Source organism: Miniopterus schreibersii, assembly GCF_964146895.1.
Source record: "Miniopterus schreibersii genome assembly, chromosome: 8".
NCBI classification, from domain to species: domain Eukaryota; kingdom Metazoa; phylum Chordata; class Mammalia; order Chiroptera; family Miniopteridae; genus Miniopterus; species Miniopterus schreibersii.
In genome coordinates, this window is record NC_138109.1 from 67,521,254 (window position 1) to 67,547,375 (window position 26,122).

General features: G+C 42.9%; 1 protein-coding gene across 1 annotated transcript; it reads right to left on the bottom strand.

The window, feature by feature from the left end:
• Nucleotides 1–3,380: 3,380 nt before the first annotated feature.
• On the bottom strand, nt 3,381–22,349 carry MYLIP (myosin regulatory light chain interacting protein). Its single transcript, XM_081144539.1, has 7 exons — nt 22,038–22,349; nt 20,728–20,918; nt 9,573–9,758; nt 8,119–8,316; nt 7,510–7,674; nt 6,257–6,677; nt 3,381–4,893 (listed from the first exon to the last, which is right to left on the bottom strand). The coding sequence occupies exons 1-7, from the start codon at nt 22,122–22,124 to the stop codon at nt 4,804–4,806; spliced, it is 1,338 nt and encodes a 445-aa protein (XP_081000665.1). The 5' UTR covers nt 22,125–22,349; the 3' UTR covers nt 3,381–4,803.
• Between the last annotated feature and the right edge of the window lie 3,773 nt (nt 22,350–26,122).

A 26,122-nucleotide genomic window follows, 5' to 3' on the forward strand; every position in this document is an offset into this window, starting at 1 on the left:
AACTATTTATATTTTTGTTTCACAAACTTGTATTATAGGATTTTCTTTTCAACTAGTAGTTTCTCCTTGACAGAGGCTCCCTGGAACCTTTGAGGTTTTTTCCCTTTAGTATTAGCACAAGCTATATGAACAACAGATGTTGAGCGTTTGCTTAAAGTGAATTTTTTCTTTAAGCAATTGGCAGGTGTGTTAAATCTGTGTAATTTGTGTGATCCTGACAGTTTTGTTTTTAAAACACATAGGGCTAACTTTTTAACATCTTGCAGCTTTTAAACAAACTCATTTCAAGGAGATTTCTGCAAATATGACTAGAAGTAATTTGCCATGTTTTAGGATTTCTGTGGAAGGCACTAAATATGATAAGCAATGACAAAAACAAGAATGGCTGCATTCTGTCTTAAGTTCTGACCGTGCTCCAACTCCGTCTAGGCTTCTTTTCTCATTGCTTGGTGAAGCTGTAAGAACTTTGGCCTGCCTGGTTGACTCCAAGCTCTCCACCCAAGCTTTCCTTGCATGCCTCCTTCCTCAGGCATACTTGCAGTGACTTGTACATGCAGTTTCCCCCATGCTTGTGTTTGGAAATTTGCCCAAACTTGTCCTGCGGGGTATTTCTTTCTTAAGTTTTGCTTGGAAAAACTCATATTTTATGCAAGGGTGGTTAGTCGTGGGGCTTCAGTGGCAGAGGTATGGGACAATACCAGAATTTACCAGCATTGCACTTGAGCTCCCATCTGTAACAGGATAGAGAGTAGGCATATTGGGATGGGGTAGGGTGGGGAAAAAACATTCCAGGTTTCAGTGCTAATTTTTATAACCCTTAAAGATGGAAGAATGCTTTTTTTTCAAGTTTCGTAAATTGTGCCTTTTAGCAAAACAGCCTCTTGAAGCTTTGGGCTCCCCATTTATTCTGCTCTGCTGTACTTGACTCACCCTCTCCATGGCTCTCTGCTCTGTGCTCACCCATGCCCGCCCACTGAAAATACAAAACTGAAGCATTTCTTTTTTAAAAAAGATATTTTTATTGATTTCAGAGAGAGGAAGGGAGAGGGAGAGAGAAAGAAACGTCAATGATGAGAGTCATTGATCCGCTGCCTCCTGAAGGCCCCTACTGGGGATTGAACCCGCAACCCGGGCATGTGCCCTGACCAGGAATCAAACCGCGATCTCCTGGATCCCAGGTTGATGCTCAACTTCTGAGCCATGCCGGCCAGGCTGAAGCACTTCTCTTGATCCTGCCTCCTCCTGTGGTACAATCTTGATTTATCCCCCACCTCATCACCAAACCCATGTTGGCCCGCATTTATCACTTCCACAACCTTGTCTCACATTTGCATCCAGCTCAGTGCAGTCCCACTTCTCACAATGCACCCACTCTTTCTTAGAACCCAGGACATCCCAGTCTTGCCATGTCTTCCGGCCCTTCTCGGTACTCCAGCTTTGACTTTACTGCAGCCTGACGTAGCTGCCCTGCCCTCTGAAGTGGTCTCCTGGCATCGCTTTCAGTCTCTTGACTTCTCTTATCCCTTCATTTGTTCTTCTTCAGACTCCTCGATGGTTTCACTGCCCACTGTAGGAATAGGTCATTTCAGGGCTGCATCTTCAGCTTTATTCTTCCCGCCCTTTAATGCTCTCCTATAGATGCCTTCTTACATTGTCATGGCTCCAAATGTCAATTAAATGTAACAGCCACCAAATGCTTCTCTTACTTTATCATCCTCTGGAAGTTTCAAGTCATGTTTTCAACTGACACCAGGTTTGCAGGTGACCAAGCATCTCAAATGCATCATGGCCAAAACCGAATTCTATTTCCTTCTTACTCCCATGTCTGGCTCATCTGTTTGTTCCTCTACTAAAGATTATCTATTCTAAGCTAGAAAGAGAAGTTTTATATAACTTGTCTCACTAATGCTTGGGAAGTCCTTTGACCTGTCTCATTCTTTCCATGTCTACGGGTGATGGAAAGCGAGTGCTGTCTGTTCTCTTCCTGCTCTTGTGTATCTTTTCCTCTGTGGTAGGAATTCTTTGGGCAAGAACCAGATCTGATTGCTGCTCTCCTGTCCCCAAAGTTCCTTGTTCTGAAGACAGGAGAACCAAGTCCAAATTAAACCTGAAATTCAAAGTCCTCCATGAATTTCTTACCACTTCATTGACAGCAGGGGATGGTCGAGCCCCACCAAGCTGCACTCTAGCCCTGCATGTGCCATACATGGTTTTTTTCCACCTGGCAAAATCCAACTAGCGTGTCAGGGCTCAGCTCAAAGCTCCTTTGTGAGGTACCCTTACCCTTGGTCTGTAAGCAGAATTAATCAGTATCTTCTGTATCTCCATAGCACTTTCCTAATAGTTCTATTATACCACCTTGTAATATGGTGGTTTTCATGTTAGGCACTGAGCTTAAGGAGTCTGGGGTCTAGTGGGGTGAATATCATCTTAGCCATTTGTTTGGCTAGACACCAGTCTGGCTAGTGTTTTGAAACTTACACACTCTAAATTTCCCCTGTGCTAATAGTCTATGATTTTGATTATTTAACTTCTCCATATAGAGAAAATAGTGTGTTACCGGCCAAGTACATGATACTGGCATCATGTATCATCCGTGTCTTGACCACTGTTCAATTTCTAGCGCTCAGTAATAACTTAGGTGCTCAATAAATGTGTTGAATGAACAAATGAGTTAATTCCTAGAAACTAATGCAAGACTGACTTAGATATAGTAGTAGAGAACAAATCCCTGTCATTCAATTTAAAAAATACATATTTCCTTGAAATAACTGTACTTGTACTGAACTGAACTTTTGTAGCAAATTATTTCCTTCGACTGCTACAGATAATTATCGGTTACATATATTATATGCAGTGTTCTCTACTCCACAAAGCATTTCCTGAGCAGTACAAATTAGCATGCATTGGCATGCTTAGAGCAGCTAGGTCCTAGCAGCAGGAGGCTGGTCGTCCTATAGCATATAGTCCTAGTAGCCTGTACAGAATAGGCTCTATAGTAGCTTGTGACCACTACTGCCAGGACCTAGACAAGTGCTTACCTGCCCTGACCAGGCAACTAACCAGCACAGCACCTGCATTTAAAGTGTTGACTTCCAACGTTAACATTTCCTTCCTTCTCCAATACTTCCCAGTCCTTTCCCCAATTTTATTTTTCATCTGCTTATAAATATTACCCCATTTTGACTTACATTTCAATCCTATAACCATAAAAGAGTGAATAACTGGATGTTCTCCTCGATTAGGGCCAATACCTGAAACATTTTCAAATTTTCCATATAGGGCCAAATTAGATACCAACTATTGATATTATCATGCTCTTTTAAATAAGTTAAACTGGCTTAAATTAAAATAACTGTGATGCTACAAACACCCACATTTGCTTTAAAGTCTTTATTATCCTGAATATAAAAGACAGAAGTCCTCTTAGGATATAACAGTTCTTTATGTGGAAACATTATTTTTTTACAAGTGAAAAAATAAATACCTTTTGGAATAAAGGCTTATATGCTAATATGTGCCATAAAAAAGTAGAGTTTTAATATTTGACAAAATGTCTGTGCAAAGAAACAAATGCATAAACACATTACTGCTACATTAAGGCAATATGAAAAGTATACTCAGAAATCTCAGTAAAGTGACAGTGTAGCTTTCTAGCTTTAACTCAGCTAGTATTGCACCCAACACGGTCATCTAGGTTTCCCGGTGTCCTAGAAAACCTACAAGCTGACCAACGTCCAAAATGCCCAAGTGGAAGAGGAAACATGAGTAAGAATATAGAAGCAAAGAACCTGAAACCCCTCTACTACAGATAGAGGGGACAACCACAAGTTAATACGTAAGCATTTACAAAAAAAAAAAAAAAAAAAAAAAGCATACATACAATATCTAGATACCTATGATAAGGCTGTAAAAGGCTTGACGGCTCAAGCAGAAGCAGCCCCTTGGGTGAAGCTGGGGCAGAGTGCTTGGGAGAACCGAAGAACCACCCTTCTGTGTACACCATGAAGCTTCCTCTCTTCCCAAGGAACGTGCTCCCTTTTCAATAATAAAATATCTCACCTACTCAAGAGGCCCAAGGAGTGCTGATTACTCCACTGAAATTTTTTAACCAAACTGGTACCATTTTACAATTGAAAGGCTTGGGGGTAAGGAGAGGAGTGGGAAAGGGACAGGAAGCCACCTACACTGAGTCATCTGTTTCCCACTAGCCAGCCTGGTTTAAATCTGACAGCTTGGTTGTCAACTTTTTAACGGTCACAGAATTAATTTTTAAATCCGTATGCCTTCCAATCATTCTTGAACAAGTTATCAAAACAGAAATGACATTAAAATGATACTTCTTTAAGAAAAATTTTCCTATTAAGAATGTTCAGAGCTCTGTAACCATATCAGAAAACAGAAACAAAACAAAAACCAAGCAAACACTTAAAACCAATTCGTACAAAATTGGCCGCAGGTAGGAAACTTACCTTGAGATACATTAAGAGACTTACAACATCACTTCCTAAAAGGTACCCACGTTTTGGCTATGTTGCCACCTAATGACATCAGAGATTTTACTTATCCCTTTACTTAATCATAAAAAGAATGAAAGTCCGAGGAATGTGTCCATGTCCGAGCTCTCCCTGGCTCCCACCACTGGAGGTGCTGATGGCATGTTCTGGGGGTGAGGGGTGCTGCAATCTTTCTAACGTGGCATGGCAGATGGGTGCCGGAGGATTTCTTTTCTCCACAATCTCCCACTCTCAGTTTACGATAGTGCAGTTCATGGAAGCGGCCTGTCGGGTAGGTGCACGCAGATCAGATGACCGCTAGGTTGAGAAGACTGGTGTGGGTGGGGAGATAGACGTGCTGGACGTGTTCCACCCGAGACCTGCACACAGGACACGACTGCAAAAGAGAAGCCAACAGAACCTGTTAAGACGCCTTCAGTCTGTATCTGCAGTGTTCACCTGTGGCACACATGACATTGTTTTCTAAATAAGCTGTGGTCACAATTATTTCTAACTTTCAGCTGGTAGAAATCTTTGCTTTCCAACCAGTCTGGAAGTTTATACTTTACAAGGGATTCAAAACAAATATTATGAAAAAGGGTAAACTGAAGGAAATGAATGGGGCTTTCTGTCTAGCCCTGAACAAGGCACAAAGAGTAAAGCGGCTCCCAAAGACTTCTTGCTGCGTGAGGAGGCTGCCGTCCTCACACGGGCAGATGGCGATGCCTCGATGCAGGGGGCTCTCCCGAGGCTGTGCTGCCCCGGGGCTGACGCCGGCCAGCCTCACTGGCTGGATGCCACGTGGCCAGCGGTGTGGCTCTGCTCCTAGTCCCAGGCTGCAGTAATTGGGGCTGGCAGGCTTCTCAGTAAGCATGGCCCTTCCTCAGCCACAAAGGGGCCTTAGGAACAAGGGCGGAAAAAGACAATTCCAGGACCACTCCTGGGGAAACAACTTGTCACAGTAGCATGATCTACTTAAGGACACAGGCATTCTGTTGGCTGATTATGTAGCTCTCAAAACAGCCCTGAAATGAGCACTTTCAGAAGGTCCAGATGTTATTTAGGGCAAGTTTTATATAAAACCATAGCAAAATTTAGCAAATGGTCCTGGGAAATGAAAAAGGATTTAAAAAAATATCCTAAGAGGAAATGTAAGATGCAAGAAAGGAAAAAAATACTATATATGTGTTGCTCTTATTTTTCGTATTAATACTAAAATTAGTTTGCCTTGCTAAGTAAGAGCCACTCCAAGATGCCCCTAGAGGCAAATGCAGTAATAAGAGGAAATTAATTATAAATAATCACAGAGTAAACAACCTGTGGGTGATTGAGAGTTAACTATAATCCAAAACTCTAAGTGTTCTTTCCCAAATATTTTAAGTAAAGACCACCATTTCAAGTATCAGCAAATGGGAGGCAACGTGACATGGAAGAGGAAGTCCTGGACCACTCTCGAAGGCCGGGACTCCAGCCCTTGGCTGAGCCACTAATCAGGCCCTCACCTTGTGAATCTGAGCCTTGCTTCCAGCACCTGAGAAAAGCCCAGGGTTTAGAGTAATTACATTGTTGAAAATAGTACCCTAATCCAAAATGTTTTGAAAGGGCAACACCTTTCAAGTCACCGAATACAAAGACCCTTCCAGGTGCAGGTGGACATTCCCAGTTTGTGCATTAGTGAGCCGGCACCTGGCAGGTGGCAGGAGCTCACTAGGACCTGGAGGGGTGTGAGGCTGCCCGGGGAGCAGCCAGCGGACCCTCACCTGGAGCTGGGCGGCGCAGCTCTCACAGCACACGGTGTGGCCGCAGGGGCAGAAGGCCGAGTTGATCTCCTCCTCGCAGCACAGCATGCACAGCATGGCCTCCTTCAGCTTGCGCAGCTTCTCCTGCAGCACCCGGGTCTGCTGGCAGCTGAGGCCCTCGCAGCTGCTGCAGTTCATGCTGCTCTCCGAGGACTTCAGGGGAGAGCGTGGGGGGCTGTGCTCGCTCCTGGAGACCAGGTCCACCACGCCGGCATTGTACAGAGCCCTCCTGGCGTGGTCATACACCTCCTTCGACGTTCTCTTAATATCGAAGACATACTTCTTGCCCAGGTTAATGTTCTCATTCAGAAACAGAGATGCCAAGTGGCCCTTCAAGTCTCGACTATACTGCATCATGACGGCACTGGTCACCGTGTCACACCTACAGGGGAGATGGAACAGCCTCCTTAGCACTGACAAGCCTGCCATTCCTGAGATCTGGACGATCAAACACTGCTGTGGTAGGAATATATGCGTCAGCAGACATTTATATTCCTATTTGCAATCCTGAAAGCATATTCCTCCAGTTTCTCGTGTTAAGGATTTCAATGATTCTCTGATAAAGCCGCCATGAATGTCAGGGACAGTGAATGTCCCCTCCACCTGCAAGGACATGAGTGATAGACCAAAGCAGCCTGTAGCACGAAAAAGGGCATTTTTCTTTGGAGTGTTGGTTTTATGTTAAAAATTTCTACGAACTTTCCACTCTGTTCCATAATTTGTGTGTCTATTTTAGCATAAAAAAGGTCCAACTGCCTGCCAATTAAATTTCTTAGCTTTAATTTTCCAAATATTTGCACGAAACCACAACTCTACTTTAAACGAGAGTATCGAAACTATTATTAAAAAACCCTTACAATGTAGTGAGGATTCAGGAGAGCAGCTCTGCCAGAAAGGAGAGGGGACTGAGGTCATCCTGCTTGGAAAGGGCAAAAGACAGCACCACCAGGGGAGAGGAGGTGCTGTGGGGAGGCAGAGAGGGGTAAGCTGGGACGGTTTCTGTGCAGCCAGTGTGTATGCCCTTTCTGCGGCAAAAGCGTGATGACGTTGCTAAGGACCCCACTGCTACAGCAGAAGTGAAGTGTTCAAAGCGCTTTTTTCTTTAATTCGCTACAGGATTTACTGACGCAACACCACCGGAAAGTGTGGGAGCCTCTCGTCACCTGAAAACCTTAGAGCTGAGGGTGGACGCTACGGTTACCAGCGGTACGTGCCTGTAGAAAGCATGCGTCTCCGTGATTGCTCGGTAGAGGCCGCTGGCGGCCCTGGTGCTGATCATCTTAAACAGGAGCACGATGCTGTTCCCAGACTCCTTGGTCACAGTCAAGTACACATTCTTCCCGGACTGGGTAGCCATCTGCACTACGGGGTACGCTATCCTGAAAGACAGAGAGAACAGTGAGCACGCCCAGCCGAGGGCAGCTTTAGGAGATTCTCATGTGCTCAGGACCCGGCGACAGAACCAGATGCTCCTCCAAGCACCTGGCTTCCTAGATAAGAGGGCCCACTGAAAAGCAACTGCGGGCCCACGGAGAGGGGCGGAGCAAGTTTCGGGGTGTGTGTGTGTGTGTGTGTGTGTGTGTGTGTGTGTGAGAAAAAGGGGTTTTTATATCAGTGAATGACTTATTTGAAGAAACAGTAAGCCTGCCACATCGATTCACTTTAGTATTTTAAAAAAAGAAATGATTAAAGCCTGAATACAAGGAATGGGTGCGCCAAAATGGAACGCTGCACTGAAAGGGTGACTGCCTATTTCCACGGCTAGAGCTACAAATGAACCAACACACATACGGAGGTTTAAAAAAATTTAAGACTTGGGTTACCTATTAATTGGGCTAAAGTCATCTTTACAAATTGAGATTCCTTCAGGTCCAACCCCAATGAGGAGCTTCTGCCCTTCGCTGTCCCTCACAGAGTGCCATTCTATGCCGTAGTTTTCCATGGCCGAGACGATCTGCAGGACTTGGTATTCAGCCGAGGCCTGGCTGGTCCCCTCCAGCTCCTTATGTTTTGCGATAATGCTGGAGGACACCAAGAGGACAAAGAGGTATAAAGAGAGATTAACGTATGTAGCCTTTAGCGAGAAATCTTTATCATTTTCACTAGTGAATTCCAGGGACACTGTCATTTATGAATCACAATAACTTAAAGCTATATATTACTGCTGTTTCACTTATTTAGCAAACTTACTGTAAAATACTTCTAAGACACCAATCAAAATCTCGACTATTAAATAGTCAGTAGAAAGACTTTGGGGATGCTGGAAGAGGATGAATTGGAAGAATGATGAAAATCTTTAAAAATACATGTAAGAAATTTATATGTAGGAATTTCTCATGTATTTGTCTACATTTACTTTGTAAATTTCATTAAAACAGCATTATAAGGGATTGATTAGCCTGTTTGCAACTGAAAAAAATGCAGGATTTATTTTATCTATTGTGGTGGGCACCCTCTAATCTACTCCACCTGCTGCTCTCACCCTTGGAAATGTCCTTCACTTGAGTGGGGCTGGATTAATGACTTGCTTCTAATGAGCAGAAGAAGGCAGAAGTGATGGGATGTCACTCGCTTCTGAAATTAAGTCATAAAAAGATTGTGACTTCCATCGTGGTGTTCTCTCTTGCTCTGTCTGACTTGGACTGCTTGTCCTGGGTGAAGCCAGCTACCGCATAATGAAGAAACCCCATGGAGAGGCCCAAGTGGTGCGGGGACAAGGCCTGCCAATGAGCCACATGAGTCAGCCTGGAAGTGGATCCCTCCCTCCTCCAACAGCTTGACAGCAGCCTTGTGAGAGATCTTGAGCCTGAGAACCCAGCCAGCCAGGACCAGATTCCTGACCCACAGAACTGTGGGATAATGTCTGTTGTTTTAAGCCACTAAGTTTCGGGGTAACTTATTACTTGAAGAATAGGTAGCTAAGACACGTATGTTAGGTTTCTTGGTTTAATCCTCACTGGGATAAAGAACATTCCAGTATACATGATAGGCTTTGAAATTTAGAAGATTTGTAACCTTAAAAGGTCAGAGATTTTTAAAACTCCTGTTATACAGCATTTCATATAAGGGCATTTATTTGTGTAGATTATGTGTTGTGTTTATAGGTTTCTCAAAGGCAAGGCTAAGAATCTTTTGAAGATAACTGGTTAAACTGGGCAATGGCCTAGTCTTAACCTCACAAATTATCTATATATACCATAGATTCATTTTCTTCTGGAAATTCCTATAAATTTGCTAGGTCAGTGGGTATAAACATCAGCCTTAACTGCAGGCTCACCTGTTCAAGGCTGCATTGGAGAGCTCCTTTGCACACAGCTCCTCGTAGCTGTACTTGGCGGTGTTCTGGTTGTAGTCTCCAAACTTGGTCTGGGCCAGGAGGGCGCTGAGCTCCATGGCCTGCTCTGGGGAGCACTGGAGGTGGCCAGCCAAGAGGGCCTCCTTGATATGCAAGAAAAAGATATGCCTACGAAGCAATGCAAGAATCAGGTTACGCTGGGAACTACTGTGATATCAAACTCAACCTGCTTAGCATTTTCACAATCCCTTTTAAGGAAAACAGCAATTTAAAAAGCCACCCTTAAAATGCTTACATTAAAGAAACTTTTTAATTACGAGTATTCAGGCAAAATAAGTCTAAAGACTAAGTTTCTCTGGAATAAAATGTATAACCCAGACAAAAACAAATCTAAGTTCAGTAACAGTCAAGTTACAAAATGTGAGATAATTACACCCAAGTTTCTGCATTATAATTTTTGAAAAGAAATTACTGGAATCGGAAAAAACTTTATCTTGATATAGAACTGGTATCTTAAGATCCTCACCTTTATTCAAATGACCCTCAAATCTCTACTTTCAGCCCAAACTTCTCTCCCAGGAATCGGATTCGAATGTTCAGTTACCTGTAGCTTTCTCCACTGGGATACTTTCCAGTATCCCAGTTTAGCTCATTCAAAACCAAGCTCACTGTCCACCTTCCCAAGCCTGCTTTTTCTCTCAGTGGAAACCACAGTCTGATTTCTTATTTTCCCCAATAAACTCACTTTTGACAATTCATCTTATTTCCACCTACTTTCTATTTCTGAAAACCCTTTCAATCCAGCTCTATTCTTCCCACGTTTACCTCCTCTACCCTTCTTATACCTCCAAACTGTCAGAGGCTTTATAATATCCTCTAAGCTGATCTCTCTGCCAGACTCTGTGCTGATCCACTTTCCCAGCTGCTTGCTTCTGGTCCATACTTGCCATTTCTCTGCTAGAATCCTGCAAGGGATCCCATTGTTTCTGAAAAAGCACGCCGTCAGCATGGACCCAGGCTTCTCCACCCTCTGGCGCCCACCTTTCTAGCATATCTCCTGTCATCCCCTCCAGCCCCTATGCCCAGGGAAAGGGACAATTCCTCTCCCTGAATAAAACCAGCACGTTCATGCCCCTGTGGCTGGTCTCACTGCTCCCTCTGTCCTGAAGGCCATTCTTTCTGACCCCTCACTTAGCTGCCCTTTCATCTACATCGCACACAAACTGCTGATTCCTCTATTATGGTATCTGACATATTCTAACTTCTCAAGTGCCTCTAATATCAGAGAGCTCCGTAAGCGTAAGTAAAACTGTATACTGTCAGTAATTAGTTTATATGCATTCCCACTTTTGTTTCATTCCATTTGACCTGCCCTAATTGTATATACTAGTATATTCTACATTTACTAAAAGGTCTGCCTTACTCAGAAACTCCTGGAAAACTTCAGGTATTGTTGCCTGCCAATCTGCATTGCCCAAGATTCTCCAGAGAGCATATGAATGTCCGCAGACAGACTGGCCTAGGTTATCAAATTTAGCAAATGTGTAGGTATAACTTTTCTTTGATGACTTGTTATAGCCTCTCAAACATGCTTAAATGAGCCCAGCTGGGCGTGGCTCAGCAGTTGAGCATCGACCTAGGATCCAGGAGATCCCGGTTCGATCTCCAGTCAGGGTACATGCCCGGGTTGCGGGCTAGATCCCCAGTCAGGGTAAGGAGGTAGTTGATCAATGACCACTCTCATCATTGATGTTTCTCTCTCTCTCCTTCCCTTCCTCTCTCTGAAATCAATAAAGATAATATATATTTTTAAAAACATGCTTAAATGACACAATATTCCTTCCATTAACCAATAAGTTACAATCACTGGTACAGCTCTAAACGCTATTCTCAAAGGAGCTCGAAGATCAGCTCCCCACTTCAGCCGGATCCTCCATTCCAGTCCTCAACAACACTGCTTTTATTCATATACTAGTCTGTGTTGACGTTGCAGGTAGAGGGGACAATAAGGCACGTGAGAAACGGAAGGAGAAAGTGAGGCTAGAAATACAAGGAGGGGCTCTATTGAGAGTCTTGTCAGGCTGACAAGAGCCATTAATCTCCCTTCAAGAGCTGTTTAAATTTAATGTTTCATGCCTTCTATAATGACAGAGAAATGTTTAAAATGATCAGGCTCTGCCAAATACTACAGGTTTTTTCCTTTACTCAAAGTCCCTGTGAAGAAATCACAGTAAGAATGCATAATAGCAATGAAAAAAGATAAGCCTGGTTTTTATTAACCCAAACATCTGCTAGTCTTTAAAGTATTTCTGACATACTGCTAAACTGAGAAGGGGGTCCCTACTGGGGCAAAGAAATAACCACAAAAATAACTGGCTTTAAAACAGCTGTCTGAGGACCGAGGCCCACCATCCCCATAAAATGTGGGTGTCACACACTGCTTCGGCCCTGTAAAGGCTCTTTAGACGACCATTCAGTAAACTTCACCGCGGTTAATGCACCTCTGGTTCCTGTATTCATCAGGGGGCGTGAGAGGAGAAAACGAGATCTGAATATATGCCTCCGTTAAAGAAGAAATGATGTGCTGAAAGGTTGTAAGGGTATCACCACAAGCTAACTCTTATCTACTTAATTACCACTTACGGGACAGTGTCTTTGAAATTATTTACCAAGTATCAAGCTAGAGCCTAGTTTCTGCTTTACTAAAGAGCAAGTACAGCTTGCAAAGGAGCTTCAAAATCGATCCAATTTCTTTTTCCAAACTATGCATGGCTACTTCTGAAGAGACAGCTGCCAAAACCAAAGGCAAAGCAGCAGGAACAAAATATTAACAGGTGGTCAGCGACCCAAGAGTAATGCTGATCCCTTCAAAGCGTGTGGGTCAGAATTAAAAAAGGGGACAGTGCCCAGCTGGGCGTGGCTCAGCGGTTGAGCGTCGACCTAGGATCCAGGCGATCAGGGTTTGATTCCCGGTCAGGGTGCATGCCCGGGTTGCGGGCTTGATCAACGACCCTCCCATCATTGATGTTTCTATCTCTGTATCTCCCTCTCCTTTCCTCTCTCTGAAATCAATAAAGATATATTAAAAAAAAAAAAAAAAAAAAAGGTGGGGGGACAGAGGACAAGTGGCCTTTGCCACATACTCCACATTCTAGGCTGGACTGCAATCATTACCCTGTAAGCAGAACTCTCCTCCTTACCACTGACACAAACTTTCTGATAGGGCCCTGCCTGCATTTTTCAGTTTCATGGCTACAAAGCAACCTTTTCATTTCAAGTCAACAAATATTTGCCGTGCACTCCCTCTGTGCCAAGTCCTGCACTGGGGTTACAGGGTGAACAAGTCTGATTGTTCCTCCTTAGATGAAACTTAGAGCCCGTTAGTGTGAAGAAACACATCCTACCAAAATAACTCCAGCCACAGACTGGCTTTTTGGTGACCACTTCATGCTCTCCAGAACAGCACAATGGAACAGTGACAGCAAAGGTCACCAGCTGTGACAAGCCATCAGCAGGCTCTATTTAATGTGCTCTGTGCTCTTTCCCAGAGGGAGGATGGCAGAGCTCAGAGACGTGTATCCAACAAGGACCCAGTGATGGCTCAATAGTTAGGGATGGCTTTGATTCAAGTATTTCGTCCAACTATTTTATCTCGAACCATCTGGCCTGCCTGTAACTGTCTGACTCATGGATTTCCCCCTTCCCTTTTTTGTAAAGTAGGTGAAAGGTTACCGATAATATCAATAACAAGCAGATGTGGTCAAAGAAGTCAAGTCTGCAGTGAATTGTTTTTATCTTTTTACTAAAGATCAAAAGTGGTTAACATATCTGATTCAACTTAGGCTACATGCTAGAATCACAAACAGAAAGCAAGCCTTGGAAAAAAACTATTTTCTTGGTCTTAAGCAAATGTCTGTGAATATGTCCCATAGACATAAGCTCAAAGTGTGTTTTCTAAACATTCTCTTGGTTAACACCTTAAAATTAATGATTCTTTAAGTTTTATCCAGTTACTAAGAAAATGGGTATCTTCAATATATAGATCACATTTTAGGGGCCAAAGTGAAACATTCTGGCTAACTTACATCTTTGCATCATGGGTATAAATGAATTCATACTTACTGTAGCATTATGGAAGATTAAAAAGACAAAGTTAATAAGGATATGCCAAATTTTAATTAAATAAAATAATGACATATTCTTAATACATTTTTGTTTCAAAGTACTTCAAATTTCCTATGTTCTAAAAATTAATTTCTTTCTGTAGCTTTAAGGAATTAAGTCATTTATCTTTTATGAAATGTAATCAGAGAACTTTCCTCTAAACACTGGCTTGACTCATAAAAAAAACTACCTACAAATCAAAGTAGATCTTTCTGCAAACCAATTGGGAGTTGTCTATCTGCTCATCATGGATGGTTACTCTCAATTATTGCCCTCCAGGTATCCTTCCAGTTACATTATTTTAAAGAGCTTTTTGTGACACAAATGTAAGATAACTATATCACATGTACTACTAATCTCAAAAATTAAGTAACCAACAACTAACCTAAAACATCTTTAAAATGGATAAGGAGCTATTTTTAAAAACTCTCTAGTCCCAATAATTGAACTGTATTTCTCCCCACAAAGACCTGACTTAACCTGGCCAACTGTTAGTGATGGTTGGTTTGTCCCTCACCTGGTTAAAACCCCACTGAGATCACCAGAATGCCTGCCTCAGTCCAATGAGTCACGTAACCACCATCAGTTTATTTTAAACCAAAGACTGCCAAGTTATACTTTAAAACCATCAAATCAAAACAGAATTGCTGTAAGAATTTCTTGTTTTGTATCTTAAATTCCAGGGAAACAAAAATCATTTCAAGATGGATCACAGGCCTAAACATAAAAGCTATAACCATAATGCTTTAAAAATGAAACAGAGGAGAGTATCTTCATGACATGGGGATAGGTAAAGGTTTCTTAGGACACAGTCAGCAAAAATTGTAAAAGAAAAAAATGGATAAATTATACTTTACCAAAATTAAAAACCTCTACTCATCAAAAGACATCAAGAAAACACGTAAGCTACCAGAGAAAATACAGTATTTACAAAACACATATCTGACAAACAGCTGGTATATGTAAAGAAATTGTAAAGCTCAAAAATAAAGACAAGAACTCAATAAAAATGGGTAAATAACTTGAATAGAAACTTCACAAAAAGAGATGTACAAAAGGCCAGTAAGCACATGAAAAAGTGTTTACATTACTAACCAAGAGAGACGTACAAATTCAAACTGAAGGCTGGCAGGGGTGTGAAGGAACTGGACTCTCGTACGTTCTTGGAGGAAGCGCAGACCGGTACAAGGCTTTGGGAAAAGGTCTGGCAATTACTTATAAAACTAAGCGATTGCTTCCTCTATGACCCAGATATTCCAGTCTTAGGTATTACTCAAATGAAAACACCTGTCTACGCAAAAGACTTGTGCTTGAATGTTCATAGCAGCTTTAGTCCTAATAGCTAGTAAACAGGTCTTCATCAAGAGTATAAACAAACAGTAGTGCATTCATACCATGGAACACTATCCAGCAAGCAACAGGAACAAGCCACTGATATACACACAATGGGATAGGCAGCCAAAAATTTATGATGAATGAAAGAAGGCAGACACAAAAGTGTGGGCACCGCATGATTCCACCTACATGAAACATGACTAACCTATGCTGGAAAAACATACCACCTTGGTTGTGCAAGGGGGTGGGTGGGCGAGGGGGGTGAGGGTGGAGACCCACTGCAGAAGGGCAGGAGGAAACTTTCTGGAGTGATGGTAATATTCTAAATCTTGATAAGGGTTTTGTTTAAACAGGCACATCCATTTGTCAAAAGCCCATTAAATGGTATAATTAGAATTTATGCATTTCATCATATGTAAATTTTATATCAAAAGAAAAAATGAACTGTAGGCAAATATTGAGGTCTAGGTAATGATATTCATACTGAAATACTTAGAAGAAAGTATACACCCAATTTATTTTGAAAAGCATCAAAAACATTGATAGACAGGTGGAGGGATCAATAAATAAAAATGAGATAAGGCAAGTAGAGCAAACTGTTGATAGAATTTAGGTGGGAGTATTGGGTGTTCACTGTAAAAAATCTTCAATTTATCTGTATGCTTGAAAGTATAAGAGATTATATTCATAATAAAAGATTGAGAAAAAAAATACCAATGAAAATCCCTTAGGGTCTAGATTCAGAATTCAAATGAACAGCTAGCTATACCTAAAATGAACTATCAAACCTACACTTCATGGAACGTTTGCAACTGAGTAACCTGTCACAGGCAAATAATTACCAAGTCAAGTCTCCATTCAGGCTAAAAGGAAATCCTTCTCAAAGACCAAAATGCAAAATGGGAATCACTAATAAATTTGCTCCTCTTTGGGCTCCAAGAGGTTAAAAGATATGGAGGTGGAGGGCGCCTGGTGATGGAAGACATTCCCAACTTCAAAAGTGATTACAACCCACACCAGAAGAATATATTAGCATAAAATCTGCATTTCTAAAGAATATGATTACTCACCCTACTAGTCCTTGTCAAACAATCCAGACATTCCTGCAGTTTGCAAGTGTTAACTACAATCTCTTTCTTAACCATCTAGATTAGTGGGGAGTGCCTGCAGGTCCGGAGAAGTCTGGCACCAGGCTGCAGTGGGATACAACTAAAGATAAACACACCTGTACCCCTGCAGCTATGCACCACTGGTCACCCCGAGTCTGACGCTACGTGCCCTCTAAACCTTCAAATTTTATTTAAAAATTATGTGGTCAAGGTTAAGAGTTCATTTTGATTACATAAAAATCGATTCCTCAATATTTTTGGAGATTTCATACAAATATATAAGTATCAGAAATTCATAAAGAGACTAAATGTGCCCAGATGGAAGATCTGTGGCTAAAATAAACATATAATAACACAAACATCCTGTATTCTGAGCACAAAGGAAAAGAGAGAAGTTAGAATTTAGAAACTGAATTAGTACTTTCTTTGGCAATATTATACAAGTCTGTTTTTACCATTTTTACTTTCCAGGAGCCTATTTTGGGTTTGGGCATTAACACACACACGCACGCACGCACCAGCCCAATAAACAAATGGCCTTGAGGGTGAGGTGGAGGGGGTGAAGGGAGCAAAAGAATGCTAAGCTCAGAGCAAATTCATAAGACAATAATCACTACAAAACATGTTTTAATGGTGAGATTTCTTTTAGATAGTCTCAAACTTTTCAGTTTATAGAAGCAAACTGGCAAAACACTTTAATTCTGCAAGAAAATGTATATCATCAGTATAATTTAGCCTGATTTTTATTTATTTCCAAGTTCTTAACTTGTTGATTCAATGAATATTATGCACCAGGCACTTGTTAGACTCTGGGGATACAGAGTGGATCAGCTCCCTGTTTCATGGAGTTTAGATTATTAGAGTAGCTGACAATGAACAAATTGTCACATCAGTAAACCACAGTATTATATGCTCATTAAATGCTATAAAGGAAAGTTACACAATGTCTTGGGAGAGTTCAGTCTCCTGAACAAGCCTAGAGATGGCTTTCCTGAGAGTGGTGACTGAGCTAAAGTCTGAAGGAAGGCAAGATGTAACCAGGGGCAGGCAAGTCCCTCATCACTGAAATCTTGATGAAATTCAGGGGTCAAGATTACAGCATTTCCATGCACGTTTAGTTAAAGGTATTGGGGTTGTTACTTGGAAAAGAGAATTCCGGTGTTGGTTAGTCTTAACCTAAGCAGGAGTGCCCCTAGCAAAGACCACAGAGCTCTTCTAAAATGTGGCAAACGCAGGAGAAAGAGTTTATTGGCAGTGGATGGTATAATTAACATCTCTGAAGATGAAGCATATAATTCCCTAATCTCTGCTGTTGAAGATGTTGACAAAATCTGGTCTGAATTGCTGTGAATACCCAAGGGCCCTTGAAAGGCAAGAATGTGAAAGACTATTATTTCAGACCTACTTCCAGAATACATTAGTTTCACTTTTAGTTTGAACCCACAGCATGGCAAACATCTGCTGAAAATACCTGCTGTGTCCATCTCTGAAATGTGCCAGCTGAGTCTAAACAAGACTCTGGTTACTTTCCAGACCTCCATTCAAGAGCAAACATAAGAATCTGGGTAAAGAACCAGATCTAAAATTAGGCCAAATCAGAGGCCAATTAACTCTATGTACCAATCTAAGCTGACATCTCATAGGTTTTTTCTGTCTTTAGGGAAATGTATCGAGGAAAATCATATAGAGAGGAAGCGAAAGCAAAGGAAAAAAATCTATTGCTAGAAGAGGTTTTAGAGACAATCTTGTCCCAGGCTTTCAATTGAGAAAAAGAGCTGGCTCAGTCTTGGAAGTCTGCATACACTGGTAGTTGGTGGCACAGCTGGACCTAGAATGCAGGGCTTCTGCCTTGACCCCAGCACCCTCCTATTACAAACAGGCTTTCCTGCTTGTCATTCCCACAGCAGCCTCCCTAATCTGATGCAAATATATTACTGGCCCCCAGCTAGGCCTGTTCTAATATAAGCAGCCTACTTTAATTGTCCACAGAGGACAACTCAGCCACGGTATTTCAGCACCACTTAATAAACAGTCCAGACACTTTCAGTACACTAAATGCACCCTTATGACTTGACTTGGAGACAGTAAACAATCACTTCTCATAACTGTACTGGTAAAGCTGAGTTTACTCACTACATGAACACATCTATTTTCTTTTTGTGTCATTTTATATAAATATTTTATCATGAATAATTAAACACTGAAAAGTTTATCAACCAGCTTTATCTTGCTAACACAACATTAGGGGAAATAAGTATTTTTGTTCTATAGTATGATGCACATAAAAACAATGCTAATTGTAACTAAACTGGACCCAGTACAATGTCTGATCCTAATTAAAAGGTATAAACGCTAGCCCTGGCCAGTTTCCTCATTGGTTAGAGCACTGGCCCAAGGACCGGAGGGTTGCAGGTTCAATTCCTTGTCAAGGGCCTGTATCTGGGTTGCAGATTCGATCCCCCACCCTGGTTGGGAGGGGGGTGTAGGCAAGCAATCCCACATCAATGTTTCTCTCACACTCTCTCCCTACTTCCTCCCTCCCTTCCACTCTCTAAAAAAAAAAAAAAATCAATGGCAAAAATATCCTCAGGTGAGTATTAACAACAACAACAATAACAAAAGTACAAATGCTAATTACAAATCACTTTATCTAGTTACTAAGGTAGAATGCTATATAAACTTTAGGCATTTTCTTACAATTCTGTGTTTCAGACAACCCCACAAAAACAACTAAAATTCACCAACATTATAAAAGTAAGTCAAAAGCTTAGATCACACTACTTTTTCAATAAGATTTCAAAAGGATCAAAAATCAATTAAAATTACCTCATCTAACTAGGTATGTGCTTCTTTACATGCTATTAGACATGAATCTCAAGAGTCAAAGTCAACTGAGTCAACAAAGTAGGAAATTTGATTCCAGTTCTAATTCACAAACTGTCTCTATTTCTTTCATGGATAAAACAGATTTGATAATAGCTGTTAACTCAATCATAAGAAGCACAGGTAAAGACCGTCTTATAGTAAAATTTAGTCTGTAAGCATCCATTATACAAATGTATTATATATAACTATAGTCACTATTTAAATGATGTCTTCGCTCCTCCAAGCTTCTGCAGATTTAAAAAATTAATTTGTGTCATCAAAATAGATTTGCATCTGAGACCCTGAAATGATTACAAAATCATGATATAAGTGCACAATGAAAATAGCAATATGTTGTGTTTTATATATATTTTTCCCTCTTACTTGACAACCAGTTATCACACTGAAGTGAAAGTGGAAGTTTTCACAAATCAGCTTTAAGTGAAAAAACAAACAAAAGTGCGAACCACTCTGATTCACATAGACAGCTAAAACATCCTTACATATGCAGTCACTTGAATATTTTGCAAGACATTTTTAGGAGCACTAAGAATTCAATATACCAGGTTACTTCAGAAACAAAATTGAACATTTCTCTCACTCTTTAAAGCTCTGTAACAAGGCAATGCAGAGATTTCAAATTCAAATGAAAAGTATTTCAATATGTTTCTATCAGCCCTTGGGTAAACAAACAGAAATAGGACATGTTAAAAACTCTTAAAGTATATTGGTCACTCATCATTACTCAAAATTTTCACACTCACATTTTTCATGTGCATGGCAAATTTCCCAGCCAAAGGGTTATGAAAAATATTAGAACTTAGACCAAAGTTTGGCATATTTAGAATTAGTTTTCCTTTTTGACATGTCACTATAAGATTTAGGTCTCTTGCATTTCAGCAATAAATACTAAACATTGGTTCCTAGTTTGGCTCATCCTTCAGAAAAGTATTACAGTTAGTCCAGGAGAGAAAACATTTTCAGTTTGAAAGAAACCACATGCTCCAGTTGTCTACCACCACTGGTTGCTTTTCTAGAGGTAAGCAATCTAAACTCAACAATATGTGTAACATATCTGTAGGCTGGAGTTGGGTTACACTGGCCTTAGAAGAACTGCCTTACATTTCAAGAAATTTCAAAACTTTAAAAATTCTCCATTAAGTCGGACAGAGCTCTTTGCTACACATTGTAACCTGACACTAGGTTGAAGAAGACGTTGACCAAGTTTAAGTAATCCAAGAGGAACTGTTTACTGCTTTCTGTTAGAAGAGTCTTGACCTATAGTAACACTGCTGCGGCAGAGGTTACTCTTGGATAGTAGATGCTGCTATCAGGAAGTCAGTCTCTGTCTTTCTCTGTCCCTCTGACTGTCTCCCTTGGCACAAATCTCAAGTGTTTGTAAGAATTCAGCTCTGCTCTCTCATTGTGTATAAAGACAAGAAAAACCACAAGAAGAGTTGGAAAATGTACCTCAGGCCAGCTATATAGCTCCCTCTTCACCTCAATAAAAGGGCTGTGCCACAGAAAACTTCTACATTGCGATCCAACTCACTCTCTATCAAACAAATTTGCCTTTGAATGAACATCTCTGGGAAGGTGCAATGACCCTTTCTCAATGAAACCAAAGGTTTATTTGACATTGGTTTATTTTAGCATCACTTTACCTAGTCTGCTCCTGTAAAATGAGATGAGGCTCCACGAAGAACTTGACTCTCAGTTTAAGCCGGTAAGGGGCTAGCCCATCCATCTGCTGGGAGATCCGGTTTCTCAGATTTAGCCATAAACTTTCACCTTTGCTACCCGTAAACTGCAGTCCAAAATAATCAACTTCTATAATTCCCAATCTCCTGCATACCTAAAACAAAAATGAATACAGCATGGATGAGCAAATGGTCCATGTAGTAAAAGCAAACCCAAGGACTCCATGTGAGTCTAAGATTCCTGCCTGCTTTTTACAAAGTTCAACTGTGTTACAATTTCTATTGTAAACTGGAAGAACAAAGTTCTAAGGCTCCAGAGATGCTAAACCACTAGGTGAAGTAGAGAGGCTTGTCCTTCCTTTAATATCTAGGGCATGGCCAATGGCAGGAAAGAAAAAGGAGTCTTCAAACACAGCCTTCCAGAAAAGCTGCGGAGGGTAATCTCGGGGTATTTACCTTCTTACTCTAATCACCAGAATTCCCTCCCCCTGCTCAACTGACACAGCTGATTTGGCAGCTTAGTATCTAGACAATTTTAACCATCTGGACTCAAAAGAAAAGAGAAAAAAAAAAAAGGAAAGAAACACGCCACAAGTGTCAGCTAAGCTTTACAAGAGGTCTTCCAAACCTCTCAGGTCCAGGGGGTTTCAGGGCACAGCTTTTCACTCGAGATCAAATCTGCAGTCTGCCATACCAGTGCCCACTGCCTGGAACCATTCCTCACTCTTAAGGAAGTGCCGCGTGCTTCAAGACGACAGGGGAGCCGATGGCCAAAGCCCAGGGTCCCCGCATCCCCCGCAAATCCGGAGATGCAGGTGACTGGTCCGTTTGAGAAGCAGCAAGAGAAAAGGGCCCGCCTTGTCTGCCAAGCAACCCGCGACCTGCGATCGCCTCCAGCCACCTCATCTCGAGACGCAGGTGTTCCTGCCAGGCCCCGCGGGGACCAGGCGGCGGCATCGTGCACACACCTGCAGCAGGTGTTCTGGGAAGCCGCCGGGCTGGGCGGCTGGGCGGCTGGGCGGCCACCGCACGCGTGCTCCGCGCCCCCCACCACGCGCTCCCGGCGCGCAGGGATGGAGGCCGCGCGCCCCACGCCCGCAGGGAGGCGGGGGCGAGAGCTGGGTGCCCGGGGCGCTCTGCCTCGGGCCGCGCTCCCCCCTCTGCGGCCGCCGCAGCTCCGCTCGGCCCCCGGCAAGCGGAGCCACCCAGCGCCGCCACGAGGCCCCTCCGCGCTGGAGGACCGGCCCGGTCCCCGCGTGGCCCTTCACCCTCACCTGGTTGAGGCAGTCCTCGCCGTTGGCTTTCGCTTCCACCTCCACCTCCATCAGCACCGCGTCCGGCCGCGTCACATAGCACAGCATGGCTGGGGCCGCCGCTGCAGCTACCGCCGCCTCTTCTTTGGGGTGCGCGGGGCGGCCGCCTCGCCACCAATCAGACCCACGTCCGGGCTCGGCGAGGCTGGCCCTCGGGAGGCTGCGGGCCGGCAGACCCCTGCCCTGCGTCCTACGGCCGCCGCGCCCTCCCGCGACCCCCGCGCCAGCCCGCCAGCCCGCTCCCCGGCTCCCGAGCCTCCGCGGCGGCGCCGCACTCCAGCCGCCCGACTGCCTGCGCCGCGCCAGGGACTCCTCTGATATAGCGGCCCCGCCCCCTCCGGCTGGGGTCCCCGCCAATCACGACGGCTCCGCCCCGCCCCCGCCGCCCTGCCAGCCAATAGCGGCGCCCGCTCAGCCGCGGTCTCACCTCCCAGCTCCCGCGGAGTTCCTCCGACCGCCTGGGGAGGCGGCCGCTCGCGGCGCCGAGTCCTGCGGGCGGAGGGAGGCCCCGAGCGCGCTCGCCGCCTCTGCCCGCTGGGCGACGCTGCGCCGGGCGAGCGAGCGAGCAACGCGGGCTCCCGGGCCGGGCTCCTTCTGTAAAGGGCCCGAGCTGACAATGACGGGCCGCCTCCGGGCTGCCGCCCTTCTAAAGGAGCCTTGAGTCTCTCCAAAAACGCACTTGAGAGGTGAGAGCAGAAAGGATTGGGAGCAACCCAAAGCCTAAGGAGAACTGCTTCCCCCTGGGATTTGCCACAGCAGGTTGTTGGAAGGCGGAATGGTGGTTCCTCATTTCAGACTTCGCCCCTGAAAAAAACAATCTGAGCATAAAAGTTTTTGCAGTTGGCCAGTGGGCTTCTCCACCAGCCCCTCGGGCGCCTTCTGCTTACCTGTCGAGCGGAATCAGAGCACCTTGCAGGGCGCTGAGGCCGCTCAGGTTGCCCGTTCTCTCTCATTCATTCATTCAACATTAATTAAGCACCTGCTGCGCTGCCAGGCCCTTCTCTTGGGCCACCAGATGTTATCCCCACCTTAGAGGTAAGGGACTCAACTCGGAACCTAACAGGTGGTATAGCCTCAGTAGTAGCTATGAATAATTAAAGGTCTAAAACTCTTAACTCACTGTTTTTTCCTGTCTGACAACACATTGCTTAGCCTGGCTCATTGGTTTATTTAAAGGTAAAGAGAGCAGATGAGGGTTTTAGCATTGGACCCTTTGAAAACTTAATTCATCTCTCTGAAGCTCAGTGTTTTTAACAATAAAATGGAAACCACAATATCTGCCCTGCTTTCCTCCCGCCCTCCAGCACTGCTGCCAAGAGCAGCAGAGAGAATGTTCGTGAAAGCGTATGGATGACTCTGTATATGTAAGGAGATGTGTAGCAGCAGCTCTGTCACTGCCTGCCCACGGCGTCTGTCCTTACCCTCTTTCCCGAATCCCGATGATCTCTGTCCCAAAGTGTTTATTTCTGAAAAAGAAGGAAAGATCCCAGCACATAGTCTTTCACCAAAGCCAGCTATGGGTTAAACTGTAAACAAAGTCCTGACCTCCTATGCTGCTGATGGACACGCGCCCTCTCTCGGTTCTTTGTGTCTGATGGATGTACATCAGGATAGTGTGCTGCCGAAGTAGCCTCTCCTTGTATCAACTCCTGTCCCCCATCCTTTATTTTCAGTTTACCGACCTGGGAAATTTGTCTGGGAGATAACATTAGGATGGCTGTTATCTCATCTATGTTTAATTACTAGAAATTTTAGAACAGGGAGAAGAGGTGAGGCAAGGTGCATTGGTTAATATTTTTGTTTATTGAGAGGCTAAGCTGGCTAAACCAAAGCCAGCTAACCAAAAGCTGGCTAACACAAGCAAAATGGAATTTAGTGCACACCTTTGGGGACGTCCCAGAATCAGTGGCGATTAGGCACGGAAATGAATAGAAAGGGAGACTTATTTGGCCAAGAACAAAAATAAGCAAACAAAAATAAAACATTCAAAAACCAAAACCAAACACGTTTCTCTCTGAAGAAACTACTTTAAAAAATAAATTATCTTTTTGGTTTTGGCAGGCATATTTCTAACCAAGCCCAGATTATGGTTGGTAAGGATTTCAATTATTTTTGAAATTAAGAAATATCAGATAAGACTGAAGAGAAGGATTTCTTAAAACAAAACAAAGCAAGACTTAAAAAAAATAAGAAAAATGGCTTTTGGGGAGAGAAATCCTGATAACGGGGCAAAAAAAAATGCAGCTTCTACAAGCATAAATGGGAAATAGAGGACCAATCTATCTCTCTCTCTCAGATAGTGAGAGTCTGGTTAATTCAGGAATGAGAGCTGAGTTCGATTGTGACTGGGTGAGAAAGCAGCGTGGTCAGAGACCTGGTTGGGAACTGAAAAGCCCACAGCAGAATGACTTCCTAGAGGATCCCACCATCTGGTAATGCTACTAGTCATCTGGAGCCAGTTTCAAGCCCCAGCTGGGCCAAACTCCAGAATAAAAGACTCTGAACACCTCAGCCTGGGGGTGGTAACTGTATTGCATCCCTAGTGACTGAAGCAGTTCCGAATTAGCCAGGGACACGCTACATTTCACTTGTGTCTGCTTTCATTTGCTCTCAATTAGCTATCACCTTTTAAAGATAACATTACAATTAACCAGCAAAGTACAAAGGTCAGCTGCATGAAGGTAGATATTTAAAAAATAGAAATTGTAACTAAGTGGTAGAGTTAGCTGAGCTAGCACAATGCTGGCTGTTCGAACACCCCCCAGCACCACAGTTGTTCTCTCTGTCTCCAATGCTAGGGCTAAAGACTGAGTTCTAGCTGGTGTTTGTAGAATGTGACACGCTGGTTGTCTGGCTGAGAAATTTTTCTTCTGGTTCAGGTCTGATCTGGCCAGCTACTTATCCTCACTCAGTCCTGTCTCAACACTGCACACACCACTGTAGAAACCCTGTGCTGGGGCAAAGGAAAGACCCTTCTCTTCACCCACATCAGTGCTCATTTATAAGAGCACAGAGGGAAGCACACTTAGAGACTGCCCTAGAAAAAGTCTGTTTGCTTTCACATGTTATCCAAGCTAACTATTCACATAAGCAACGTTTCATTTTGCACGAGTGTTCGAATGTGTTGAGTGAGCTGAAATCTCTCATTTGAAGTGTTGGACTTGTGAAATTCAGAAGTAGTTTAATTTGACCCTGGCCTACCATCAAAGCAGAATGTCTCATTTCCAAAACTGGCTGTTTGAAGAGTGAAAGAAGGGATGGAGAAAGAATAGGCAATGCCCATATTACAAACTTTGGAACATACAAAACGGCATTGTCTTCATTAGCAGGCGGTTTAAAGGATATTTTTCTTATTTGTGAGGGTAGTTCATGTTCATGGTAGACTACTTGGAAAAGACTGAAAAATACAAGTAAAATAACGTACCTATAATTTTATCAGACATTTTTAGTTCATATTAATGTTTTACTTTTCTACTTTACATGCAGTGAGTTCTAAATTTTGATTGTGATATAAGCAAGTATGAACTTTTGGAGACATATCAAGATAACAAGAGACTCTTTGGGGGGTGGGGAGTTCCAAATCTATACCTAGTATTATGAATATTAGGAAAATTATAAACAAAAAGAAAAATCACCACAAAAAATCTAACTAGTACTGTTTCTCAGCTGTCTTTTTTTTTTTTTCTTCCTGAAATACTACCTTCCTCTGTTTTTCTTCTCACTGCCCATATGCCCTGAAATGTCAGATTTTGTGATGTGTTTATTTCTTTGGCACATATCATTTAGTTGAGAGATGCTCAGAGCTGGGAAATCATTTCCAATGTGGCACATTTTATTTAACAACAACAAAAATTTTTGTTTTATATTTTGATATCTGTCTTTTACTTATAGAGATGATCAATAATTAGGCCTGTGCTGTTACAGTTACTTCTCAAGTTTGGTGATAAGTAGGAGCCCATCCACCCACAATAGGGTTTGCTATCATTTATTCTGATCTTGAATGAGGTCGGGTGGATTGGATGCTGGGGATGCAATTGGGAGCCATG